Source organism: Xenia sp. Carnegie-2017, unplaced genomic scaffold (assembly GCF_021976095.1).
Source record: "Xenia sp. Carnegie-2017 unplaced genomic scaffold, XeniaSp_v1 HiC_scaffold_19, whole genome shotgun sequence".
Taxonomy (NCBI): Eukaryota; Metazoa; Cnidaria; class Anthozoa; order Malacalcyonacea; family Xeniidae; genus Xenia; species Xenia sp. Carnegie-2017.
Window position 1 is genome coordinate 7,187,932 of NW_025813481.1, and position 21,508 is coordinate 7,209,439.

The window sequence follows — 21,508 nt, forward strand, 5'->3', positions numbered from 1 at the left end:
GCAAGGAGTATTGTCATTTGTTTTCTTACCGTTTCTAGCTGAAAAAGATTCAAAGAAAGCTCTGGGGAAGCTTTCATAAGCATTCATCTTTAAACATAATAAATTAAATATGACATAAATTAATCTAAGAAAATTTTTATATTTCTTGAAATTTATGTATTATAATTATAATACTAAATACGACGTAGCGTTCCGAACAACTTGCGATGAATTCCGAAATTAGTTTGGTTTAGGCGGGAAAACAATAAAACCGATAAGACTTTTAAAGTTGAAGGTTTGCTTTTTCTTTCGTACTCTTTAAAATACAAGCTAAAAATAGTCGATTTTTATCAGACATGTTGATCCAGTTCTGAAAAAATGAAGAATAAAAAGGAAACGACAGATTAAAAACGAACTAATTGTGAGCAAAAAACTTGAATTTGGCTATCATTTCTTCAAACATCACAGCCTTTTTAAAAGATGGCCACCCAGCATCGTCAGCAACCTTTTTTTAAAACATCATCTTCCACCACATCTGGTTCCTACTTCTTAAATTTCAACTCCAGCAATAATGGAAATCAAGTAAACCAGCCCCAGCATAGTGCGTCAAATTGTCGTTCAAACTTAGCACCTTCCACCAACTTTTTTGCACCAAACAACACAGTCATGCGACAAAAGGATAAAGGTTTGAAAATATTGTAAGAATATTACTTTATACTATAGGACGTTTTTTAAGAAGGAATATAAAAACACATTTTAGAAGTGGAACGCGAAGCAAGTCAAACGACAGAAAGACTTTCCGCTCTTCACAACAAGTTGCATCAACAAGCTGAAAAAATTCGAAAATGGAAAACAAAAACAGACATGGATCTAAAAGATAAGGTGAAGACCAAACACTACAATGGTGACAATAGAAGACTGGTGAACTTTTATAACACAAATCTGTGTACTGCTAACCGTCGTTGTTATTTTAGACGAAGAAATTAATAGATGCAAACTTTACCATTGAAAGTCAGAGAAAATCTATTCTAGAGCTACAGGTGAGCATGCATATTGTTTGAAACTCCGTAAAACAAACCTTTCAAACAATATATTTTACCAAAAAACCTTATGTAACATTAATAATATTTCTCCTTCAGTTTCAAAATGAAAAACTTAGCACAAAATTACAAGAGGAGATTGCAGGACAAGTTGAGTTAGAGCACAAGTATGACCATGGTTCAAACTATGAGCGAAATATAAAATATTAATCATGGATAATGGTGGTGAAAAATTTAATCTTCGGATAAACAATGTATGCTTTTTCTGTGCGAATATCCTATGTAGGGCAACAGCAACAAGAGAATTGAGTAAAGTTCTTAAAGATCAAGTGCTCAGAATTGACGAGGCTGTGGTAGCAGGTCATTATAGATAATTCAATGTAAAAATAAATGGGGGCAAAATTTATTCAACTCTTTTTCTATTTCATTTATCTACGTCCCAAACAGGTGAACAAGATCGCGAAGAACTACGTTATTCGGAAAAGCAGCGATTAGAGCAATTCCAAGTACAACAACAAATTGCAGCAATTTCAAACAATAACTGCACAGTCGTGTGTTATTCATAATTGTTATGTTCTTATTTATAGGAATTAGTTGTGAAATTCCAGGAATTGGAAATACAACATTCAACAAAATACAACGAAATGAAGGATAAGTGTAAGGCATATGTTCGTCAAAAACATTGTGGCTATATGCCAAGGGTTCAAAGGCAATTCCAATATCAGTGAAAATCTTACAATATTTTTTAGCAATATTTTTAAAATGTACAAGATTTTGTACGTTATTTATATACTTATTTAGATTTTGTTAAATTTGGAAATATCTTAGTTAAATTTGGAAATATCTTAGTTAAATTTGGAAATATCTTAGTTAAATTTGGAATAAAGTTAGGCAATATTTAGTCCTAAGATATAGCTAAAATAAAGCAAAACGACTGACTCATGGTATACTGACATTCATTTTCTTAGTACAAAAACAACATGAGAAACACTCGGCTTATATGGTAGAGATTGTACAAGATATTCAGGATAAGGAGAAAGAGGTATATATATATATATATACAGAGAGAGATGGTATGAAACATGTACAATTGAAAACAAGGTAAAATGAACACTCTCAACCTTTTACGAACAAACATTTAGATCAAAGTTTTGAGCGAGGAAAAAGCAGAAAAGGACTTAAAAATATCAGAATTGGTGAAAGATCTTGGTGAAAATCGAGAACATTTGGAAGCTACAAAGGGCGAAGAAGGTTAATAAATTTATTATTCACTTTTCGTGTAAAACTGAGCTATATGAAATGACTGACTTACGTTTAAACAGCGGCACTAAAAGATAAGTTGAAGAAATCAGACAGTATCATCACATCACAAGACATTAATTTGAAAAGCGTCAACGAAATGTTGACATACGCTCAGGTAATAGAAATTCATTGCATGACAAAGGAAATAGTTTTGCTCCCAAATGTTCCTTCCTGCTACATACACACGCCATATCCTAGAGAAACTATTCTCTTTTGATTTTAGAACGAGAACAAGAATTTAATGTCTGATATTTTAAAAAAAGAAGAAATGTTCACGAAACTAGAAGAAGAAAACGTTAAGTTACAAAACGTTCTGCATGAGGAGGAAACCAAGCACAATCAAGCGTCTGAAGCATCTCAAGAAAGAATTGCGCAGCTCATTTGTGATATCGATGAGCAGAAATCTCGGTAATAACACTATCTAAATAAAAATACCATAAATTGGAGTAAAAAAAGTAAAACTGGTCATTTGACGTGTTGATTAGGATAAAGGAACAACAAGAGAAATTAGAGTCGTTAACAGATGAACTTAACCGTAGAAAAAAAGATTCAGGTAAAATTGGGCAAATTGATGCTCAGCTAATGGCAATATTAACATAGATTCAGAAACATGCTGGTCACATGTGTTTAGATGGTTTCAAAGCTGAAGAAGACAGATTAGTTAAAGAAATTGAAGACATCAAGGAATCAAATGTATGAATATATTTACAGCGACTAAATTAGTTTTATCAGTTGTTCCTTTATACCAAATGTCACAACTGTAATACTTCAAAGGCAAAGTTGACCCTTCATCAAGAAGACCTGATTAAATGTGTTCGCGAACTGGAAGATGAAAAGAATTCTTTACAACAAAAGAACACGAACTTGATAGAGAAAGACAATGAATTGAAGGTTACTCATCTTTTTCAGAATAATTGGGTTTTTTGTACTCCATAAAAGTCCCCTGAATATTTCATAACATTTTTAGAAGGAGCAAGAAACATCAAAACAACACATTGCAGAACTTAAACAAGAAGCAACTTGTTTGCAAAACATTATCGATAACAATGCACAGGCTTTACTGGAGAAGAAGGTAACTTTAAAGTGATTGATTAATAAAGAAATATGGAAAGCCAGACCACGTTTAATTCACCTAAATTGAATTTGCAACATAGAGTTTGATTGAAAATCTTGAAATAAGCCTAAAAGAAGCAAAGCAGAATGAAAAAACGATGAAAAATAAATTGAATGATATGGAACAGCTTCTTGAAGAAGAAGGGTAAAACGAAAAAAAAATTCGCTAATTATGTTTAATTTTACTATCGGTTAACGAGCAATTTTTGTTAGGACAAATCGAAATGATATCAGCAATAAATTAAAAGAAATGAAGGTCAGATTTATCTATGCTTATTTCCTAAGGTGATGTTACTTCATCACATGATTATTTATGCATGCATACAGAAAGAGAAAGACGAGCTGGAAGAAATGCTTGCAAACTCAAAAACAGAAATAAAAGAAACGGCAAAGCAGATAAAGGTATATATCAACAAGATATGAGGAATGCTAGTACAATGTTTTAAGGGCCTCCAAAGACTAGGTATTTTGTTGTCGACAACTAAACGTGTAAATTTGTAGTTGTCGATAACAAAGCGGTTTCCCTTTTTTGCCAGGGAAACCGTAATCACACAAAAGTGTTGCTTGTCGACTACAGAAAGTTATCGACGACAAAGTACCTAGTCTGTTGAGACCTAAGTAGTGTTTTAAATTACATGTTGGCGTTTAGAGCTTAAAGAAAAGCGAGGCAGATCTGAAGAAAGATCTGACAAAATCCTCCCAAGAACGAAAGAAATTAGAGTTTGTATTATTTGAACCATACTAGCAATCACGAAACGTTTACAACAACAGTACATTTTACATCTCGACTATAGAGTTCAATTATCACAACTGAAAGAAGAGCACAAGGAAAAGAAAAGCGAACTCGATCAATCACTGGACATGGAAGTAAACGCGGTAAATCACCAATCATTTGGAAGATCAAATGTTTCAGATTGACGATTGCAAAGGTAGTTCATTTCCACTGACAGGCAAAAGCTTTGAAAGAAGAACTAGAGAACAGAGAAAAACGACTCTTTAGAAAATAAGGTATGACCACAAAGACTCAATATATGTAAACACGTAAAACATGTCCAATAAATGCCAACTCTTCCAGAACAAGATATTGCAAAATCAGCTGGCGTCAAAAACAAAGACACAAAAAGACTTGCAGCAAGAGGTATGTGTAGGTGCGTTCATGAACAGTGACAATTACCATTCAAATGAACGATTAATTTCGTATATCTAAGATCAAAACTCTAAAGAATAACTCAACTATGCAAGGAAAGAAGATTAAAGCATTAGAGAAGAAGGTAAAATTTATTTTAATTGAAAATAATATATATATATTATTTTGAGTCAACTTTCAAAAACATATCGTGCATGCTTTTATTTAGATCGAAACCTTGGAAGCGGGCATTGAAAGAAAAAGTAATGAGAATTGTGAGTTGCAGGAAAAGGTACATTTGTATGTAGTGTGACGCCAAACAATCGGGCATCTCGCATTGCTTATCACTCCTCACATTTTCATAAATAGTACCAAAAATTGACGGAAGAAATGGCCATAGCTAAAGATGAACATACAAAGAAAATAGAAGATGTCAGTTTTGATTTTTGTGATTTTTGTTGGGGAAATAGGAGCTGACACTTTTTTTTATAAACTTAACTTGCATAAATTAGAATGTTCAAAGTCTACTGATTTTTCGTCAAATTACAGGTCGAGTCAGCTATGACGGAAAGCGTTGCATCGAAGACTACTTTAGAGAGCGAAATGAAGCAGTTGAAGCAGACTGCAGACAACGCAGTAAAAAATAAAGAAGAGGCGCAATGGAAATTCGACAAAGATCGAGCCGAGTTATGTGCTACATTAGAGAACTATAAGGTACATGACCATCGTTGTAAATGCCCAAAGTATTTGCAATTATTAAGCAATAAATGGATTACAGGCAGAGAATGAACTTATTATCGCACAAAAAGAAAAAGATTTGGAAAATTTCAAACAAACCAAAGAAAATGAGATGGAAAAACAAGCAAGTTTCTTTAGACAATCTCTATATAACTGTTATCTTCTTCCAAACATTTATACATACAACAATAATTACTATAGTTGAGAAAAATTAAGGATCTGGAACAGCAACTGGAGAAACTAAATAAACTTAAAATGGAAGAAGAGGTAATAGATTCATCTTGATAGTAAACTCAGTACTGGTAAGACAAGTGTAACACAAAAGAATTATCTTCTCCAGAAAGCTAAAAACAAGAAAATCATGGACAAGGACGCTGAGATCAATGTTCTGAAACAGCAACTGCTGGAGAAAAGTTTCAATGAAGTAGAGTCTTGATAGAGTTTGCTTTATTGCTTAAAAGATTTAATTTTTTAGAGCTAAGATTTTTTCTTTAATCTCGTGAGCAGCAAGAAGAAAAGACGGTAGACGACATAGAGTGCGTGGCAGAAACACCTTCACGTGGGATACCCTGCACACCACGAAGTATTCTGAAACACACAGTACAGCCCACGAAAAAACGAAGAGTGGCTTTCAACTCTGAGAGAATATCAAAAACGTACTCATCTGACGAGGATGAAAACGTCTTCAAAGTAGAAATATAAATAAGATGAATCTAATCGTTTCTTCTATTTCTTACACGTTTTTTACCTTCAAGGTAAAATCGTGTAAACAAAACAACGCAAGCACCCCAAACCTTCCAACAAAAATCGTGCGACCAAATGTTAGACATTCACCAGGACCTCCGAAAACAGATATGTTAAAGAAAAAATTGAACGATTCTGAAAGGTGTCAAAAAACCAAAAAGGTATAACAATTGAACATTAGAACTCCGATACTTAAAATGTTCACTGATCAGTTTTAAAGATTGCACTTTTTCAGAAATATCAAAATGATTTGAGCTCTCGAGACGAAGCAAGGCAAATTACAAAAGCTTTTCCTGGAACCAATAAAAGGCTGGAGGTGGCGTTAATCATTGCAATATAATGTGTGTGTTTCTACATCAAAAGTAATGGCATGTTTTACAATTTATAGAAGAAACGCCATTAAAAGGAAGAAAAAAAGAAATATCGCCAAGAGTAAAGCAAGCTGATATCGATTGGTTTGACAACGACGTATTTTCGGATTTCACGGTTAAGTACCCGCATATAGTTCCACATTATTCGAAAATATTTAATTGATTTGAACAGAAAACTTTTGAAAAAATGCAATTAATTTGAACAGAAATAGTTTCGGCATCGCAAATTTTAAAGGCCATACTTCGATTATTTTTCGAATCGCAATCCCCCTTTTAATCCACATTTATTGAATTTTGAAATTAATTACCATTATCCATTTATGTTAAAAGTTTCATTATTAAAATTTTCTAACACGGTTTAAAGATTTCGACTAAAAACATACTCTCGTCTTCCTCCTAAACTTGATAACAAGTAAAAACGTTGAAAATACGTTTAATTATTACGTCACAATGAAAAATTCATACCGATAACAAACGCCAGAACATGGACGTAACATATATAACTTTCGGTATCAAAAAGCAACGCTGTTTAACTATGGAGGAACGTGCCACGAAAAAAAAGATAGAGGAGTTGCTAAGACGACAGTGCGGCCCTGGACCTGCAAAATACACACTGCCTGGCACTATAGGTGCAACAAAAAAAGATCCCAGAATGAGACACAGTCCAGAATTTAGTTTCGGTCAACGCAATGAGATTCAGTACAAAAATTGCAGCCCAGGACCTAAGTACCTTATCAAGCCAAATTCAACACAACGAGGAGTAGAAACAGCACCTCAATTCTCCCTGTATAGCAGACCTACTGACTTAAAATCTCCGTTTGTTCCAGGTCCAGGTAAGTTACCATTACCACAATGATCTAACAGTGTGGATGATATTCAGCTATAACTAATACACAAATACTTCTTTCGAGGCCATTATCATCCAGAAAAACATTTTCCACCTCGTGAAACACGTGCACCAAGTTTTTCGTTTGGAAAACGCACAGAATATAAAAAACGTGATACAAAACCTGCACCGAATTCTTATACTATCCCCACGATCATTGGCCCAAATGCAATCTGTGTACGTTCGTCCCCAGCTTATTCGTTCAACGGCAAACCAGAGAGAGGAGTATTTAGGGAAGAGGTAATTCCGCACGATGTATACCGTTACGATTTGCCTAGCTACAAATCCTGATTTTACATACTTTCCACCTTTCAAGACACCTGGACCAGGTACATACAAAGTGGTATGTCCAAATACATACAGGACCAAGCAGCCCATATACTCACTTAAAGGACGAAAATTCTTACCCGGAGACAGAACAATGAAGCCGGGACCAGGAATTTATTCTCCAGAAAAGGTAAGCAATGTGATACAATAGTATCTTTACAGATTAATTCTTTGAAACTTCGTATTTATTCAAGGTGAAGATTGCCAACATATGTTCACCTGCGTTCTCATTTGGAATGAAACACGCTGCGCACGTAGTTCTACCACTTTAACAGGTAAAGGTGATTTTCACAAATGACATCTATTGGTCTAGTGCTGTGCAAACTTCGGGGGTTTTCACCATAAGCCGTGTGTATTCATGGGGCCAGTGTACCCACGTGTATTCATTCATGTGGCCAGTGTACCCACGTGTATTCATTCATGGGGCCAGTGTACCCACGCGTATCATGTATCCTGGTAAAATCATGTACCATAATCACACGCGATGACAGCGCTTGTCCAAGAAAAAATCAAATTTACTTTTCTTTTTAAATCAGATCTACTTTTCATTTGTGATGCATCGTGTATTATGAAATTAAAAATTATTTTACGAGAATTTTTATTCCAATTTTACTTTAACTTTCAATCAGCGTTTAGTTTGATTTAATTTACACTATTTTATTTTGGAAACTGAAAAAATGAAATGGCAGTGTTACGCCACATTAGACATCTATTTCGATAAATATTTTCAAAAATATGACTATCAGAGTTTTTATTTTGACCTCAACTCAGGCAACAGGATTTTAGTACATCAAAACTCTGGCTTGGGTGCACAGCACTGCACTGGTCAAAATAAGTATGCAAATACAATTTTGGATGATATATTACAATAATAATAGTGATCTTAATTGCGCTCCCAAACACCAAGTTTCTGGCTTTTATATCTCATCAGAGGAGTCTCCGCTACTATAAGTTCCAAGAAGATTCAATCCCATTTTATAATCCCTGCTATCATTGACAGCAACAATGTCCTTTGTTTTTCATCACTAGCTATTGTTTTCTTCTTTACTAATGAGCCAAGACTAACCTTAAGAGTACCCACGCTTTTTTCCCAAGCTTTTACTTTTTTTCTTTGTGGTTCAATTGATATTTCATCATCCTAAAAATGTAAATTTCCATTTCTAGCATAAAATCCTTCTAAAATACTTCTTTTTCTCTTAAAAACAGGGGCAGAAAACCACGTAAAAGGGGAAAATGTCAATTACATATTGAAACATGACAAAAACCTGCACAAGAACATCTGTTGCCTTGTTTTTGGAACAAGATTCGACATTGTGCTGTCGTTTCAAGTTACTCTTGTAACTTTCATCGTCACTCTCGGATGATTCTGATTCCAGTCGTTTTTCAAGTCTTTTTTTACCAAATACAGACCTTTGATAGAACAATGATATGTTTCCTCATTCAAAGAATGTCATTGCACAAACATTAATTTTAATTTACATCCTTAACTACAATTACTAACTGTACAAGTTCCTCATCTTCTTCAGCTTGTCTTTCTTCTATTTCTTTGGCATATTTCATATTTTGTTGAAGCAATAATTCATGATCAACTGTAAGGTAACACAACACAAACAATGAAAACAATGCCCAAAGACATGTACGATATTTTTTAGGTGAGTTTTTAAGACTTTCAAACGTGACTGATACCAACTATTGCATAAACACTGAAACAATAAGGTGTAGATTAGTACCAGAAGCATGTCTCGCATTCAAATCTCTTAATTCTTCCAACTTTTCCAAAATGTCCATTTCTTGTTTAGACTCTTTTGTTCTATTCTCCAAAGCCTGTAAGATATTTTTATAAATATCTGATTTCTTTATCAGGCACTAATAAGAAACATAGAGAAGTACCTTCATTGGATTGTTTAACTCTTCTTCTTCTCTTTCTTTCTTCAGTCTCTCCTCTTCATCCTCAGCACGTTTAATTGCTTGAAAATTTCTTGTCGCACCTTTCTCAGCAACATAATCAGTGTTTTCTGGATCTGTCTGTCAAAATGAACAGTTAACAGAGTTTACTAAATTTTATGAAAAATAAGCGAAAAAAAATTCCAGAATATATTAGTGAAAATCATGAAATGTGTAGGTTTGATTAGTACCTTGAAAGTTATTTCACTGATGCAACGTGGACATCTTATATAAAATCTATAGATTTCCAATCCTAAATATGTTTCATTTTGAACTGTCTCCTACAGCAAACAAATTTAAACATCAAGTTCAGGTAACTAAAATAAGACTATACACTAATCATTCTTACCTTACGTGCATTGAACTTCTTTCCTTTGTATATATATTCACCACATGTGTTGCATCTAGATTACACAAACATTTCTCTTTATATTCACACAACTAAACAAAGACATGCAGCAGAACAGCTGAAAGTGGCTATAAAATATATGTTTAGTGAGTTTATTGGAAACTTACCTCATGTTAAAGGGAGCCATAAGTCTGACAACATATTGTCTATACCTATCAAGCTTCAGTTTTGGAAGTTTAGCTGGATCAAAGTCCGGAGGGAAATATTTCTACAAATGGCAATAAAATATTGTGAAGCTACATAATTGTTGATAATTCCTCATATTAGGTATAAATATAATCAATTTCTTATAAACATATAACATGAACGTAGATTTTAATCAATTCAAAAGCAAGTTTGCAAACTTATAAAGCCACTTACATTCAACACCTTTCTTTCCGCCATCTTTACTCGAATATAACGCTGACACACTGATCTATGTAACGTCTCTGTGGCTATTAAAGCTGGTACGCAAGACGTACATGGATTTTCAAACAATATCATGTGGTTAGATATAGTTTCATCCTTCCGTTGCCTTAGTGATGATTGATTAGATCATGTAAACACGATGTATGAACTAATATTTCAGGCATAATATACTTAAATGCATTTAAAATGATTTCAATGATTATTTTAGCTAGTGCTCATTAGTTAGCTCGCAAGATAATGCATAATCCTAAATGGTAAACTTAGATTCAAGTTATCAAAACAAGACCATTAGAAGTGTAATATTTTGGTAATAAAACTATATTAATTATATAAATAAACTATATAATTTATATTTAATGAAATTTTCGTCTGGTCAAGGATTTAGCTCGTAAGATAAATCCATTACATACAAATTCGATTTTCCAGCTATGCAATTTCTTAGCAAAAGTTTCAGATTCTTAGCAAGCTTTTGGTGCAGTGTTCTGGGATTTGAGCCCAGAGGCCAAACAAATAAATTTATATAGAACAAATAGAAAGTCGGTGATGGCTCGAAAGCAGACGAATACGAACCCTTCATGCCTATCCTTTGGCCCCAAACAAGGACACTTTTTTTTACGGCGAAACAAAATGAAGGGAAAACCGGCGAATCCGGTAAAAAACCCTTCAAGAAAAAATTCTTCAAAAATGATTTTGAGAATTTTACAAAATTTTGATGTTCATGAAGTTTTAAACGCCTTCATAAATCCCAATGCTCTTTTTCATGCAGCATGCACTGCATAAAACATTTTTTCATATGAGTAAGCGTGTTAAATATGAACAAGCGTCACATCGTTAGTTCTGCAAAACCAATCCAATCATGCATTCCAAAATAATGAGTTCAGGCCTTTTGATCATTCCAGTATACACAGTAAAATGTACATGTGGATATAATTTAAATGGTTCAGTCAGTTATGTTAAAACTGTAAGAATCCATACCTGATCTGATAGAAAGCCTATTACTTCTACGTCGCCACTGAAATCGACAGCATTGCCAAAAATCTTATAAATTATTAAAAGAAACTTTAATTCCTTTCGGAAACTTGCTGTTCAAACCTTATGATTTTTATTTTTATTAGAGGTTGTGATATGCTAAAGTAGTTGCCGGAATATTTAGATTTGCCTATTTGCAGTGGTACACTCGTTAAAGACCAATGCTATTTCTTACATAAAAATTTAGGTCTTTAAACAAGTGTACTCTTCCATCTGACGTCTCACATCTTTTGTTCCAACGTGTCTTTTGATAATGCCGAACGCTTCAAATGATCACGGTTGTAGCTATGTACCAGAGATATTCGACAGGCCTTTACGTGAGAACTTTATCCAATTCATCTCATCTGGATATTTTTCTATTACCAGCAACAACACCGCTTTTTCCAAAAGTATCTAAAAAATATTCTAGAAAGAGTTAGTTTTCAAAGCTTATCTTGTAATGATTGTTCATGCAGCGTTTATTTTGTATCGTAATTGAAATTGTACCGTTCTATGTTGTACAATGATGTTCTATGATGTTCTATGATGTTGTATATTGTTGTATGTTGTTTTATGTTGGTGTATGTTTGTCTATGTTAGTCTATGCTGGTCTATGACATGAAAAATAGTCTAACTATTTTTCAGTGCGATGGAACACAGCTGTAACTGGAATGATCAGAAAAGACCCAAACATGTACACTTAAATGATCAGAAGCAAGTAAAACATAGAAAATCAGTGATTACTACTTCGTTGGATGCATTCAGCTAATAAATACACGCGCGTAGCATAGCCAACACACTTCTTCGTAATAATACACTTAAAAAGCGATGCAATATTTGAAATCACGACATGCAAATTAGACACATGTTAAAACACATGCACAACTAAAATTGTGTGACGTATTGAAAAAGACCATTGGGATTAACTTCACAACTTGCATCACACGCCTTCAGTGTGTGTGTGTGTGTGATTGCAACGAATGTGAAGCACGACCTATTTTAGCAGTACATTACTCCATTGTAAACCTGAATTTTTTCCATGTCATCCTCTTCTTCGATCTTTAACGTTCAACCACGTTGCCATTACTTTGTACTATGAATTACTGCCCTTCGAGTTCTCTGCAACTATCCGTCATCACTGATAAATTATCCGCAGTACTGAGTTTGGACAGCTAAAAAACTGTTCCTTTGACGTACGTTAAAGTAATAAGCTTATTCTGTATACCCAAAAATCCAATGGCAAAAGTACTGAAATAACGTCGTACTTTTCGAGCAAGAAATTTAGGAAGTTTTATCCCTAGAGACAAACATACCTCAGCACCTCAAATTTCCATTTCCAAAAATGTACAATAAATCCATGAAATCACGATACCATCGAATCCGAAGCTAGGCTCCTCCATCCATTATTGGTTAACGAGCAAACAAGTTCAAGAAAGCAAGCAGATACGGTACATTCCCACAACCAAACTAGCCGTGATTATAAAACAAGTTCATAAAAGGCAGCACAGCGTATATCGGGAACATGTCGACACTCTAGCTATATCACCGCTGTTGTGAATATCAGCTGATCAAATGTATAATGGTGGGGCCCTTCACCATTACATACATGGTCAACCGTATTCACACCGGGTGATCAACTAAAGTGATAGACATGGTTTGCGACTGGTCAATGGTTAGCGATAAACACACTCCAAATTTCACTCTAGCAATAGAAAAGAGAAGAAAATATATTTTATTTCAAAGAATCACACTGCAAAAAACAAACAAACAAGGGAATATCTAAATTCCGCAAAATTGCTATAAATGGAATAGAGCCATGAAAATATATTCACCAAAGCACGTACGCAACTAACCTCGATTCACCATCAAACCAGGTTTTCAAACAAATAACTTACCAGAACATTTTCCATTGCTGATGTCGCATGTCTTTGCCAGTCATTAGTTTGTCAACCAACGCTAGGAATCGAATGAATTCACTTGATAAAATGCTCAGTCACATTCAAGTGTAATGAGCACGCGACCGACTAACGGCAATTCACTGGCATTGTCGATGTTTTCGGCATAAGTAAGAGTTAAAACAAGACGAAATTCGATGTTCAAAGACCAAACAAGCCATACGATGCAACATATTGGCGGGTCAGATCCTCTCCAATATTCAAGAATAACATTTTTTCAAGACACAATTCCTATTCTTCGTCGTGAGATTTCAACAAACTGACGGACGACGCAGACAAGACGCAAGCATTTATTACTGTTCAAGCTACGTTTAATTATAATCACGTTACACAATCATCTGTTCTGATTGGACAATGGAGATACGTCAATTTATAAAGACAGTAACCATTTAGGCTATAGGGAGTTGCGGCAATAATAGAATAATAGAAATTCTGACAACACAACAGAGCGAGCAAATTAATGGTGCAACTCAGGATAAAGTCATGCATTCTCCACTTGATAACAGCATTGCATATGAAACGAGGCTTTCTTTTTTCTCTCGCTTAATCCCAAGTGGCAATTATATGACAAGCTATTGTAGTGACCATCAAAACTCGGACACAAATCACCACACCTTTATAAAGTCTAACGACAGTTATACCATTTCCTAAATATTGTGAATTTCAAGCTGAGTACAATATGCCATGAATGGAATTAAAAAGCAATTAATATCCATCAATTCAACCGTAACTAATTAAGTTTTCGTGGTTGTTTTGCACCATGTTTCCACCCCCCCCCAAAATTATACAAATGGCTATTATGAGTTCCAGCCAACTAGGGCTAACGCTATTGTTTTGTTAAATCCACTAGGCTACAAATCAAAAATATGGTTAACGTATAATTGCATGATGAATTATTTATAATGCTACCAGTGGCTAAGTTCAATTCACTTTAAGTATCAGTGTGGTCAATCTAATTGAAAATTTCCTTCATATGTTCATTTATCATAATTAATGGTGCCCTTTAATCATATCCTCAAGCTTCACAGAATCAGCTGCAAACTTTCTAATCCCCTCAGACAATTTCTCGGTAGCCATGGCATCCTCATTGAGCAACCACCTGAATGCTTTCTCGTCCAAGGTAATCTTTTTGATGTCCATAGCTGCAGCTGAAATAAAGCAGAAACAGAACTTCAATTTAATATTAATGTCAAAGATATGCTAAACCTATTCAATGAATGATATACATCACAATAACATGTTACAATTAAACTTTTCCTAATAGGCATATAAGTCTATTACAGTGAGTGCCTCCAGTCAACAATACATGAAAAACATTTTAATAATCAACCAACCAGCTTCAGGAGATAATTTCCTCTGAACATTATCTTTTGAAGAACTAAGTATGTCCAATAGTTTTGGGCTGAAAAAATAACAGGTATATCAAAGAATATCACAACAAATAGAGAATTCCTTAAGTTATATTATACATAAATACATACATACCTAATTGTCAAGAGATCACATCCTGCCAGTTCAGTAATTTGCCCAATGTTCCGAAATGAGGCCCCCATCACAACTGTTTTGTAGCCAAACTTCTTGTAGTAATTGTAGATACCAGTGACACTCTTTACACCTTGGATTGTAATCAAAGCATTTAATACATTGACCTTCTTCAAAAACACAAAAACACACCAACCTGGATCATCAGCCGGGGCATAAGTTTTTTGGTCAGTATTTTTAACATACCAATCAAATATACGTCCAACAAAAGGTGAAATCAAAGTGACTTGAGCCTCGGCACATGAAACTGCCTGTATTGCAACATAAGTGTAATGTTGAAACCTATTATATACATATATGAATTAAAGGTAAAACACAAAATACCTGTGCAAGGCTAAAGAGAAGAGTCATATTGCAATGAATTCCTTCCTTTTCCAAAATTCTACCAAAAAAACCCCACGAAATTAACATGAAATGTAATGTTATGAAATAAACAAGAAAAAAACACAACAGTCATATTTCTTGGATTATTGTGCAACTCACTCAGCAGCTTTAATACCCTCCCAAGTTGAGCTTAGTTTGATCAAAATTCTCTCTCTGTTGATTCCATCTTTTTCATAAAGGTTAATCAAGCGCCGAGCTTTCTTCAATTGTCCTTCAATGTCAAATGAAAGTCTACAAGTAAAGATGAAATTCTTGCTTATCTCACAATAACATTTAATGTAAAACTCTCACTCAAAGGTATAACCTTGCATCAACCTCGGTAGAAACACGACCAGGAACAATCTTTAGTATTTCTTTACCAAACAGCACATACTACACAAAAGATTTATAATGGTTTGAAACAAATATTTTCAAGCATAATCAACAAATAAACATATTTACCATACCAACATATCCATTGTCATTTCAACTTGCTCATTGTTGTCCCTAACCATGATAAAGTCAATTCATATTATTTCATACATATAATGAAATTGTTAGTTTGAGTAGAATCAGCAGACAGCAACACTTGACTTATGCTTGGTTAAAATGCTGGGCAAGTGATAAATATGTCACATTTTTGCGAGCAAAAAGCATTTTGCAACAATAATTGAGATGAACGTCAATCATTGAAATTACATAACATTAAAATGAGTCAATTTGCCATATTATATGAAAAAAATAACTTGCAATTAAACATAAAAACAAAACCATTTCATGTTAACACTAATCAACAAAGAATGGCACAATAATTTTTAACAAATGGAAAAAATCCTGCTTAATTTAACAAATTACAGCACTATACATTAATACGCCAAAAGAATCATCACTAACTTCCCATTTTCTTTGCCATATTTCACAGCTGTATCGAGTAAGTGTTTATACTCGGGCATCTTAGAAGCTGCCAATATTAATGATGGATTTGTGGTAGCATCTGTAGGCTTAAACTTGTCAATTGCTGTAAATCATTTAAACACCAGGAAATTGTCAAGTTCTGCTGCATGGATTTAATCGAAAATATAAACAGTATATCGTAAATACCTTTAAAATCACCAGTATCAGCAACAACTGTTGTGTATTGCTTTAGTTGTTCCAGTGATGATGCCATTGTAAATAAAGTAATGTTCAAAGATATGAAACAGATCGCTTCTGTACACTGCAATTGTTGATATGCAGTCGGCAGGAGAATGAAGTAATGCAGAGTTACCCCTGTCCAGTGACAACCTGTGACAACTCGAGCATAAAATTTTGGTCACGTGATTAAATATCTATGGTAATATCATGTTATTTGAGGGAAACGACAAGCTACACGTTTTCCAAATGTATTATAATAATTTTACAACGTCATATCACCTGTAGCGTATCCAGGGTTACTAAGAATACATCAATGCAATGAAAATTTTTACCATTTTAAAAGACTTCAGAGCGTATCCTATTGGGAGTACTTTGGTCATAATTAAAATACTCTTTTGAATTTTCTAACCAACAGCGCGTGTCATCACGGGTTCATATCATCGATGTAGGAAGCAATTGGGGAGTGGGTGGGTGTATTTTTGAGGACCCCCTGAATTTTCTATTTGGGGGGCTTAGCTTACCAAAAATATAAGTTAACATTGCCAAAAGCTATACATCCTTTTTCGCTGTAACTTTTCCAATGGACTAGAAGGATAACTATCAATGCTATCAGTTTTAGTGAAGACAGTAAACAAGCAGAACTTTTGCTAAGATGAAATCCTAATTGTGGATATAATTTGAATTAGCACGATTTGCAGGTCATTTCAATATACAGTAGATATGATTTATGATCATCAAATAAACGAGACTATGGTAGAATTTTCTTTTCGTCGTCGTTACAAATTATCCTATAGTATCCTAATTATCCTTTACGACAATCCTAGTTTGCAAAAATATGTCCCATTGGGATCCAAATGTTCTTGCATTCCACAGAGTGATATAGGAACTCATGACCCTGTCCTTGTTCACTGTTCAACCAGTCACGTGGTTCCCCATAATCAACCCATGTACGTTTTATGTTCTCAGCTGAAACTGCTTCGACAAACTTGGAACCTTCCGCTGAACCAAAGTACCACATTCCATGGACATTCTGATGTTCAGCTAAATATTTCGTCACGTGATCACGATCACCGGTTAAAATATTTACCACTCCCCCGGGTAGATCTGACGTGTCCAGTATCTACGTGATTAAAGTTATGTATTAAATATAAAATGGCAAACAACGTGGTGTTGTATAACAGTTTTATAACTTATAAACATTTCGATGTTCACTCGCTGTTAAACAATAAATTTCTCAATAAATAAATAATGCAAATGATCCAATATTTACATTGAACGACTAAACCTACAGGCTGGTTACGGGCAAATGTAACCTACCTGGTACAGATCAGCTCCTATAACAGGATGCTTCTCACTTGGAACAACAATCACAGTGTTTCCACGTGAAATTGCCGGTAAAACCAGAGAAACGAAAGCTAAAAGTGGAAATTCATCAGGGCATGCTATACCAACAATACCAACAGCTTCGTGTACTTTTATCGTTGTGCCGCTAAAGTTGGTTTCCTGGAGAAATAATTACATTTCAGTAGTTTCATACAATGATTTGGGGGAACAACACTTGAGTGTTTAAAACAGCGATAAGGGGATCACCCTTGTCCTTTGTGGTGTAACATGGTGATTTGGGGATTATATAAGTACTGAACATTGAACTAAAATACATGGAACGCTATCTGAAGCAATGAATTGAAGACAAATCTTACACCCAGACACGCGAAATTACACCCCGACACGCGTGTTTAATGTTTCGAGATTCTCTCGCGTAGTGAAAATTGATCGATTACACACGCATGTCTGGGTGTAAAATTTGGATTGAAAAAATTATTAGGCTTTTCTATTACAGGTACCGTTCCATGTATTTTTGTTCAATGGCACTGACACACATTGATTGGGGGATCACATAATGGTGTTACAGGATAATAATGGGAATATTATGGATCAGATAGTATAAATATTTTTTTTACATTACCTGAACAGTTCCACCGTATTTATCAGCATAAGCAGCCCAATAAAACACACGTTGCACAGCCATCTTTACTTCTTTCCTTGCTTCGTCGAAATCTTGGCCAGTCATTGCGCATATCCTTTGCGCAAATTCTTCTTGACGCAATTCAATATTCTCAGCGATGTAGTAAAGGACCTGGGCTCTACTGTGACTTGATTTCTTACACCAACTACATGATATGAAATGCAAACGAATTAAAAAAGTAGCAAACACAACTGTTCACAATCCTTTCATGCACAAATTGAGATATTTCATTAAATAACAAATCGAAATCCGTTTCTTACCCAGCCGAGGCTTTTGCAGCTGCTTCTACAGCATCTCTGACGTCTTTCCTGTTACTTTCAGCAACAACACCAATTACTTCTCCTTTACTATTCACAACTGGTCTGCCGTATTGTGCATCGGGTCTCTTTTGAGCACCACCAATGTAGTTCTTGTAGGTGTGATCGATGCTAAAAAAAAACCCTCCATAAATTAATTGTTGATTCTTCAACATATGGAAACAGATCTTTAATTGTGAGTTGGGGCCTTTCACTTGACTCGAGTACATATAAGACCCCCCACGAGAAAAGCTCTATTGTTGGTAAGTTATAAAAGTTATGCTCATCACGATTTGCATCGTCTGGTGTTCAATAGAGTAAATGTAGTATGCCGTAAACGACTTCGTGCGCACGCATAATAATATGCCAAATCATATCGTCAATACCATGGAATATCGTCGTCCACTGCACTATGAATAGCTGGATTGATACAAGGATTTTTTGGTCTGGGCGGTGAAGTTGAACCAAATTTCTTAATATCATAATTCGCTATTTTCGTTCGTACACGATTCTGCCATGAAGGTTTCACATACTCGTAGAGACCCTTAAGAATTGATCATGACGTCTTCAATGAGAAAATGAATTTGAATATTGTACCTCCCCCTACCTACGAGACTTGTACCTCTTTACCACCATCTCGTCCAAAACCACTTTGTTTCATGCCACCGAAGCCAGCACTCGCATCAAACATGTTATGTCCATTGATCCAAACACATCCAGCACGAATACAACGAGCAACTTCCATTGCAAGACCAATATTCTCCGTCCAAACACTAGATGCAAGACCGTACATGGTGTTGTTTGCAAGCGCAATGGCCTCCTTTGCTGTACGAAATGTTAGAACCACCAAAACTGGACCAAACACCTTCATGTTAAAGTGCACTTTTAATCGTAACATATCTTTGATGCAAATAAATTTCAAATGACATGAACATACCTCTTCTTGCACAATATGTGAAACAGGTTGAACGTTAGTTATTAAGGTTGGTGGATAAAAGTAACCTGATTCAGGCATTGATGCATAACACTGAAAAACATGAGCCCCACAACTTTTTGCATTTTGCACTAACTTATCAATTGACTTCCGCTGCGAAGGATCCACAATGGCTCCCATGTCTATAGATTTATCCAAAGAATGTCCAAGCCTTAGATGGGACATACGCTCTTTAATCTTTCTTAACAGTTTCTCTGAACAGCTATCTTGAACAATCAAACGAGATCCTGCACTACAAACCTCAAGAAACACATCTTCAAGTATTAGACTATCATTTCATTGATTCATATCTTCTTCTACTGACTCAAAAAAAGGCATTTGAAAAGTATCAATAACTACAAATAATTTTCTATAAGTATACCTGTCCTTGATTGAACCATATTGCATCGACAATTCCCTCAACAGCACTGTCTAAATCTGCTGAATCAAACACAATAAAAGGTGATTTACCACCTAACTCCAAAGATAACTTCTTCCCAGTGCCAGCAGTTAGACGTCTTAAAATTTGTCCAACCTAAAGCATTTTCATTCATGAGTTCAGGCAAAAAAAAAAAAAAAAATAATAAGAATTTGATTTGCCTGTGTAGAGCCAGTGAAAGCAATCTTATCAACATCATCATGGCACACCAATTGACTTCCGAAATCTGAGTTTCCCGTGACAACATTAAAAACACCAGCTGGAAGACCAGCCTCAGCACAAATTTCCGCAAAAAGTAAAGAGGAAAGCCGGGTGTAGCTTGCTGGTTTTAAAACAACTGTATTTCCCATAGCTAATGCAGGACAAACTTTCCAACAAGTTAGCATCAATGGAAAATTCCAAGGGACAATTGCACCAACAACACCAATAGGGGACCATCCTTAATATGACAAATTGAGCTATAACCTAACCCTTTAAGATTCTTCAATACTACATTTTGATCTTCCTACCCTTCATCTCTTCATTTACAAGCTCAGCCCATCCAGCATGGTGGTATAAATGTCTTACGACATTTGGAATATCACAATCTCTTGATTCTCGTATGGGTTTGCCATTGTCTAGACTTTCAACAACAGCAACAAGTCTCATATGTTTCTGTACATGACGAGCAATGCTATAGAGGTAGCGAGCTCTTGCATGTCCAGACAGTTTACTCCAGGATTTGAATGCTTTTCTAGCTGCTGCAACTGCCATGTCCAAATCTTCGTGTTCTCCTTGGATTGTGGAAGCAATTTTTTCACCTGGATTAAGGATAAGGATTAGGTCAAGCCAACAGACATAATTTGTGAATAGGTTGATGATTATGCTCAATAATGATGTTGAAACTGCACAAATTTATTGTGTAAACAAGTTTGAATGTAAGAGAACACTCCTTGCAAAACACCCTTCAATTCTCCACGGAAACAATTTCCACAATTTTAACACGTGATAATTATCAAGATATAAAGAATTGAAATATCACGAGGTACAACAGACCTGTACAGGGATTTCTAGTTTCGTAAATCTTCCTTCCTTCAGGTTTAATCCACTTGCCATCTATAAAATGTCCGAATGATCTTTCATGGTCATCCAACCAACCATCGGCTGGCATACTGGACTCAGGAGCAGGTCCGTAATCTAAACTTACAAATATGTCCGACACAGACGGTTTAGCTTTTCCAAACTTAATTGAATCCAAACGTTCGACTTTGTTTGCTACAGCAGAAGCGTTCGACATTTTGAAGCATTAGGAATGCGCTGAACTATTAAAAAAATATAAAATGTACGCTCTTCATCGCTGAAACCTGAGAGCTCCAACACTCCGTCAGGTAATTCTTGATTTCTTG

The 21,508-nt window shown here is 35.0% G+C and overlaps 5 protein-coding genes and 1 long non-coding RNA gene across 9 annotated transcripts; 3 read left to right on the forward strand and 3 right to left on the reverse strand.

The window, feature by feature from the left end:
• Window positions 1–385: 385 nt before the first annotated feature.
• On the forward strand, window positions 386–809 carry LOC124438335. The gene is made up of 2 exons (XR_006946055.1): window positions 386–664; window positions 740–809. It is a non-coding gene; the product is annotated as an uncharacterized LOC124438335 (long non-coding RNA).
• Window positions 810–843: 34 nt separating this feature from the next.
• On the forward strand, window positions 844–3,257 carry LOC124439379 (synaptonemal complex protein 1-like). The gene is made up of 13 exons (XM_046989603.1): window positions 844–861; window positions 954–1,019; window positions 1,119–1,186; window positions 1,306–1,379; window positions 1,467–1,525; window positions 1,607–1,676; window positions 1,988–2,061; window positions 2,162–2,270; window positions 2,342–2,436; window positions 2,545–2,729; window positions 2,807–2,874; window positions 2,953–3,014; window positions 3,096–3,257. Exons 1-13 carry the CDS (start codon window positions 844–846, stop codon window positions 3,255–3,257), a joined length of 1,110 nt encoding a protein of 369 aa, XP_046845559.1.
• A 3,691-nt stretch (window positions 3,258–6,948) lies between these two features.
• On the forward strand, window positions 6,949–7,898 carry LOC124439380 (outer dense fiber protein 3-like). The gene is made up of 4 exons (XM_046989604.1): window positions 6,949–7,246; window positions 7,325–7,539; window positions 7,616–7,756; window positions 7,821–7,898. Exons 1-4 carry the CDS (start codon window positions 6,949–6,951, stop codon window positions 7,896–7,898), a joined length of 732 nt encoding a protein of 243 aa, XP_046845560.1.
• A 309-nt stretch (window positions 7,899–8,207) lies between these two features.
• Window positions 8,208–10,417, reverse strand: LOC124439159 (splicing factor YJU2-like). 4 transcript variants are annotated; one of them, XM_046989386.1, is made up of 9 exons: window positions 10,340–10,417; window positions 10,087–10,187; window positions 9,920–9,974; window positions 9,762–9,851; window positions 9,517–9,651; window positions 9,357–9,450; window positions 9,128–9,215; window positions 8,892–9,036; window positions 8,208–8,764 (listed from the first exon to the last, which is right to left on the reverse strand). In XM_046989386.1, exons 1-9 carry the CDS (start codon window positions 10,361–10,363, stop codon window positions 8,591–8,593), a joined length of 906 nt encoding a protein of 301 aa, XP_046845342.1. In that variant the 5' UTR covers window positions 10,364–10,417; the 3' UTR covers window positions 8,208–8,590. The 4 variants fall into 4 exon arrangements, with proteins under 4 accessions (XP_046845342.1, XP_046845343.1, XP_046845344.1 ...); XM_046989387.1 differs by having other exon boundaries at window positions 9,925–9,974; window positions 10,340–10,367; XM_046989388.1 differs by lacking the exon at window positions 10,340–10,417 and having other exon boundaries at window positions 9,925–10,011; window positions 10,087–10,141.
• A 3,791-nt stretch (window positions 10,418–14,208) lies between these two features.
• Window positions 14,209–16,561, reverse strand: LOC124438444 (transaldolase-like). The gene is made up of 10 exons (XM_046988579.1): window positions 16,357–16,561; window positions 16,150–16,273; window positions 15,723–15,762; window positions 15,581–15,648; window positions 15,376–15,507; window positions 15,217–15,274; window positions 15,029–15,143; window positions 14,836–14,965; window positions 14,685–14,752; window positions 14,209–14,498 (listed from the first exon to the last, which is right to left on the reverse strand). Exons 1-10 carry the CDS (start codon window positions 16,421–16,423, stop codon window positions 14,341–14,343), a joined length of 960 nt encoding a protein of 319 aa, XP_046844535.1. The 5' UTR covers window positions 16,424–16,561; the 3' UTR covers window positions 14,209–14,340.
• A 470-nt stretch (window positions 16,562–17,031) lies between these two features.
• Window positions 17,032–21,508, reverse strand: LOC124438436 (aldehyde dehydrogenase family 16 member A1-like). Its single transcript, XM_046988569.1, has 11 exons — window positions 21,159–21,508; window positions 20,633–20,923; window positions 20,285–20,562; window positions 20,067–20,219; window positions 19,649–19,945; window positions 19,334–19,576; window positions 19,098–19,255; window positions 18,676–18,843; window positions 18,356–18,560; window positions 17,707–17,892; window positions 17,032–17,509 (listed from the first exon to the last, which is right to left on the reverse strand). The coding sequence occupies exons 1-11, from the start codon at window positions 21,397–21,399 to the stop codon at window positions 17,210–17,212; spliced, it is 2,520 nt and encodes an 839-aa protein (XP_046844525.1). The 5' UTR covers window positions 21,400–21,508; the 3' UTR covers window positions 17,032–17,209.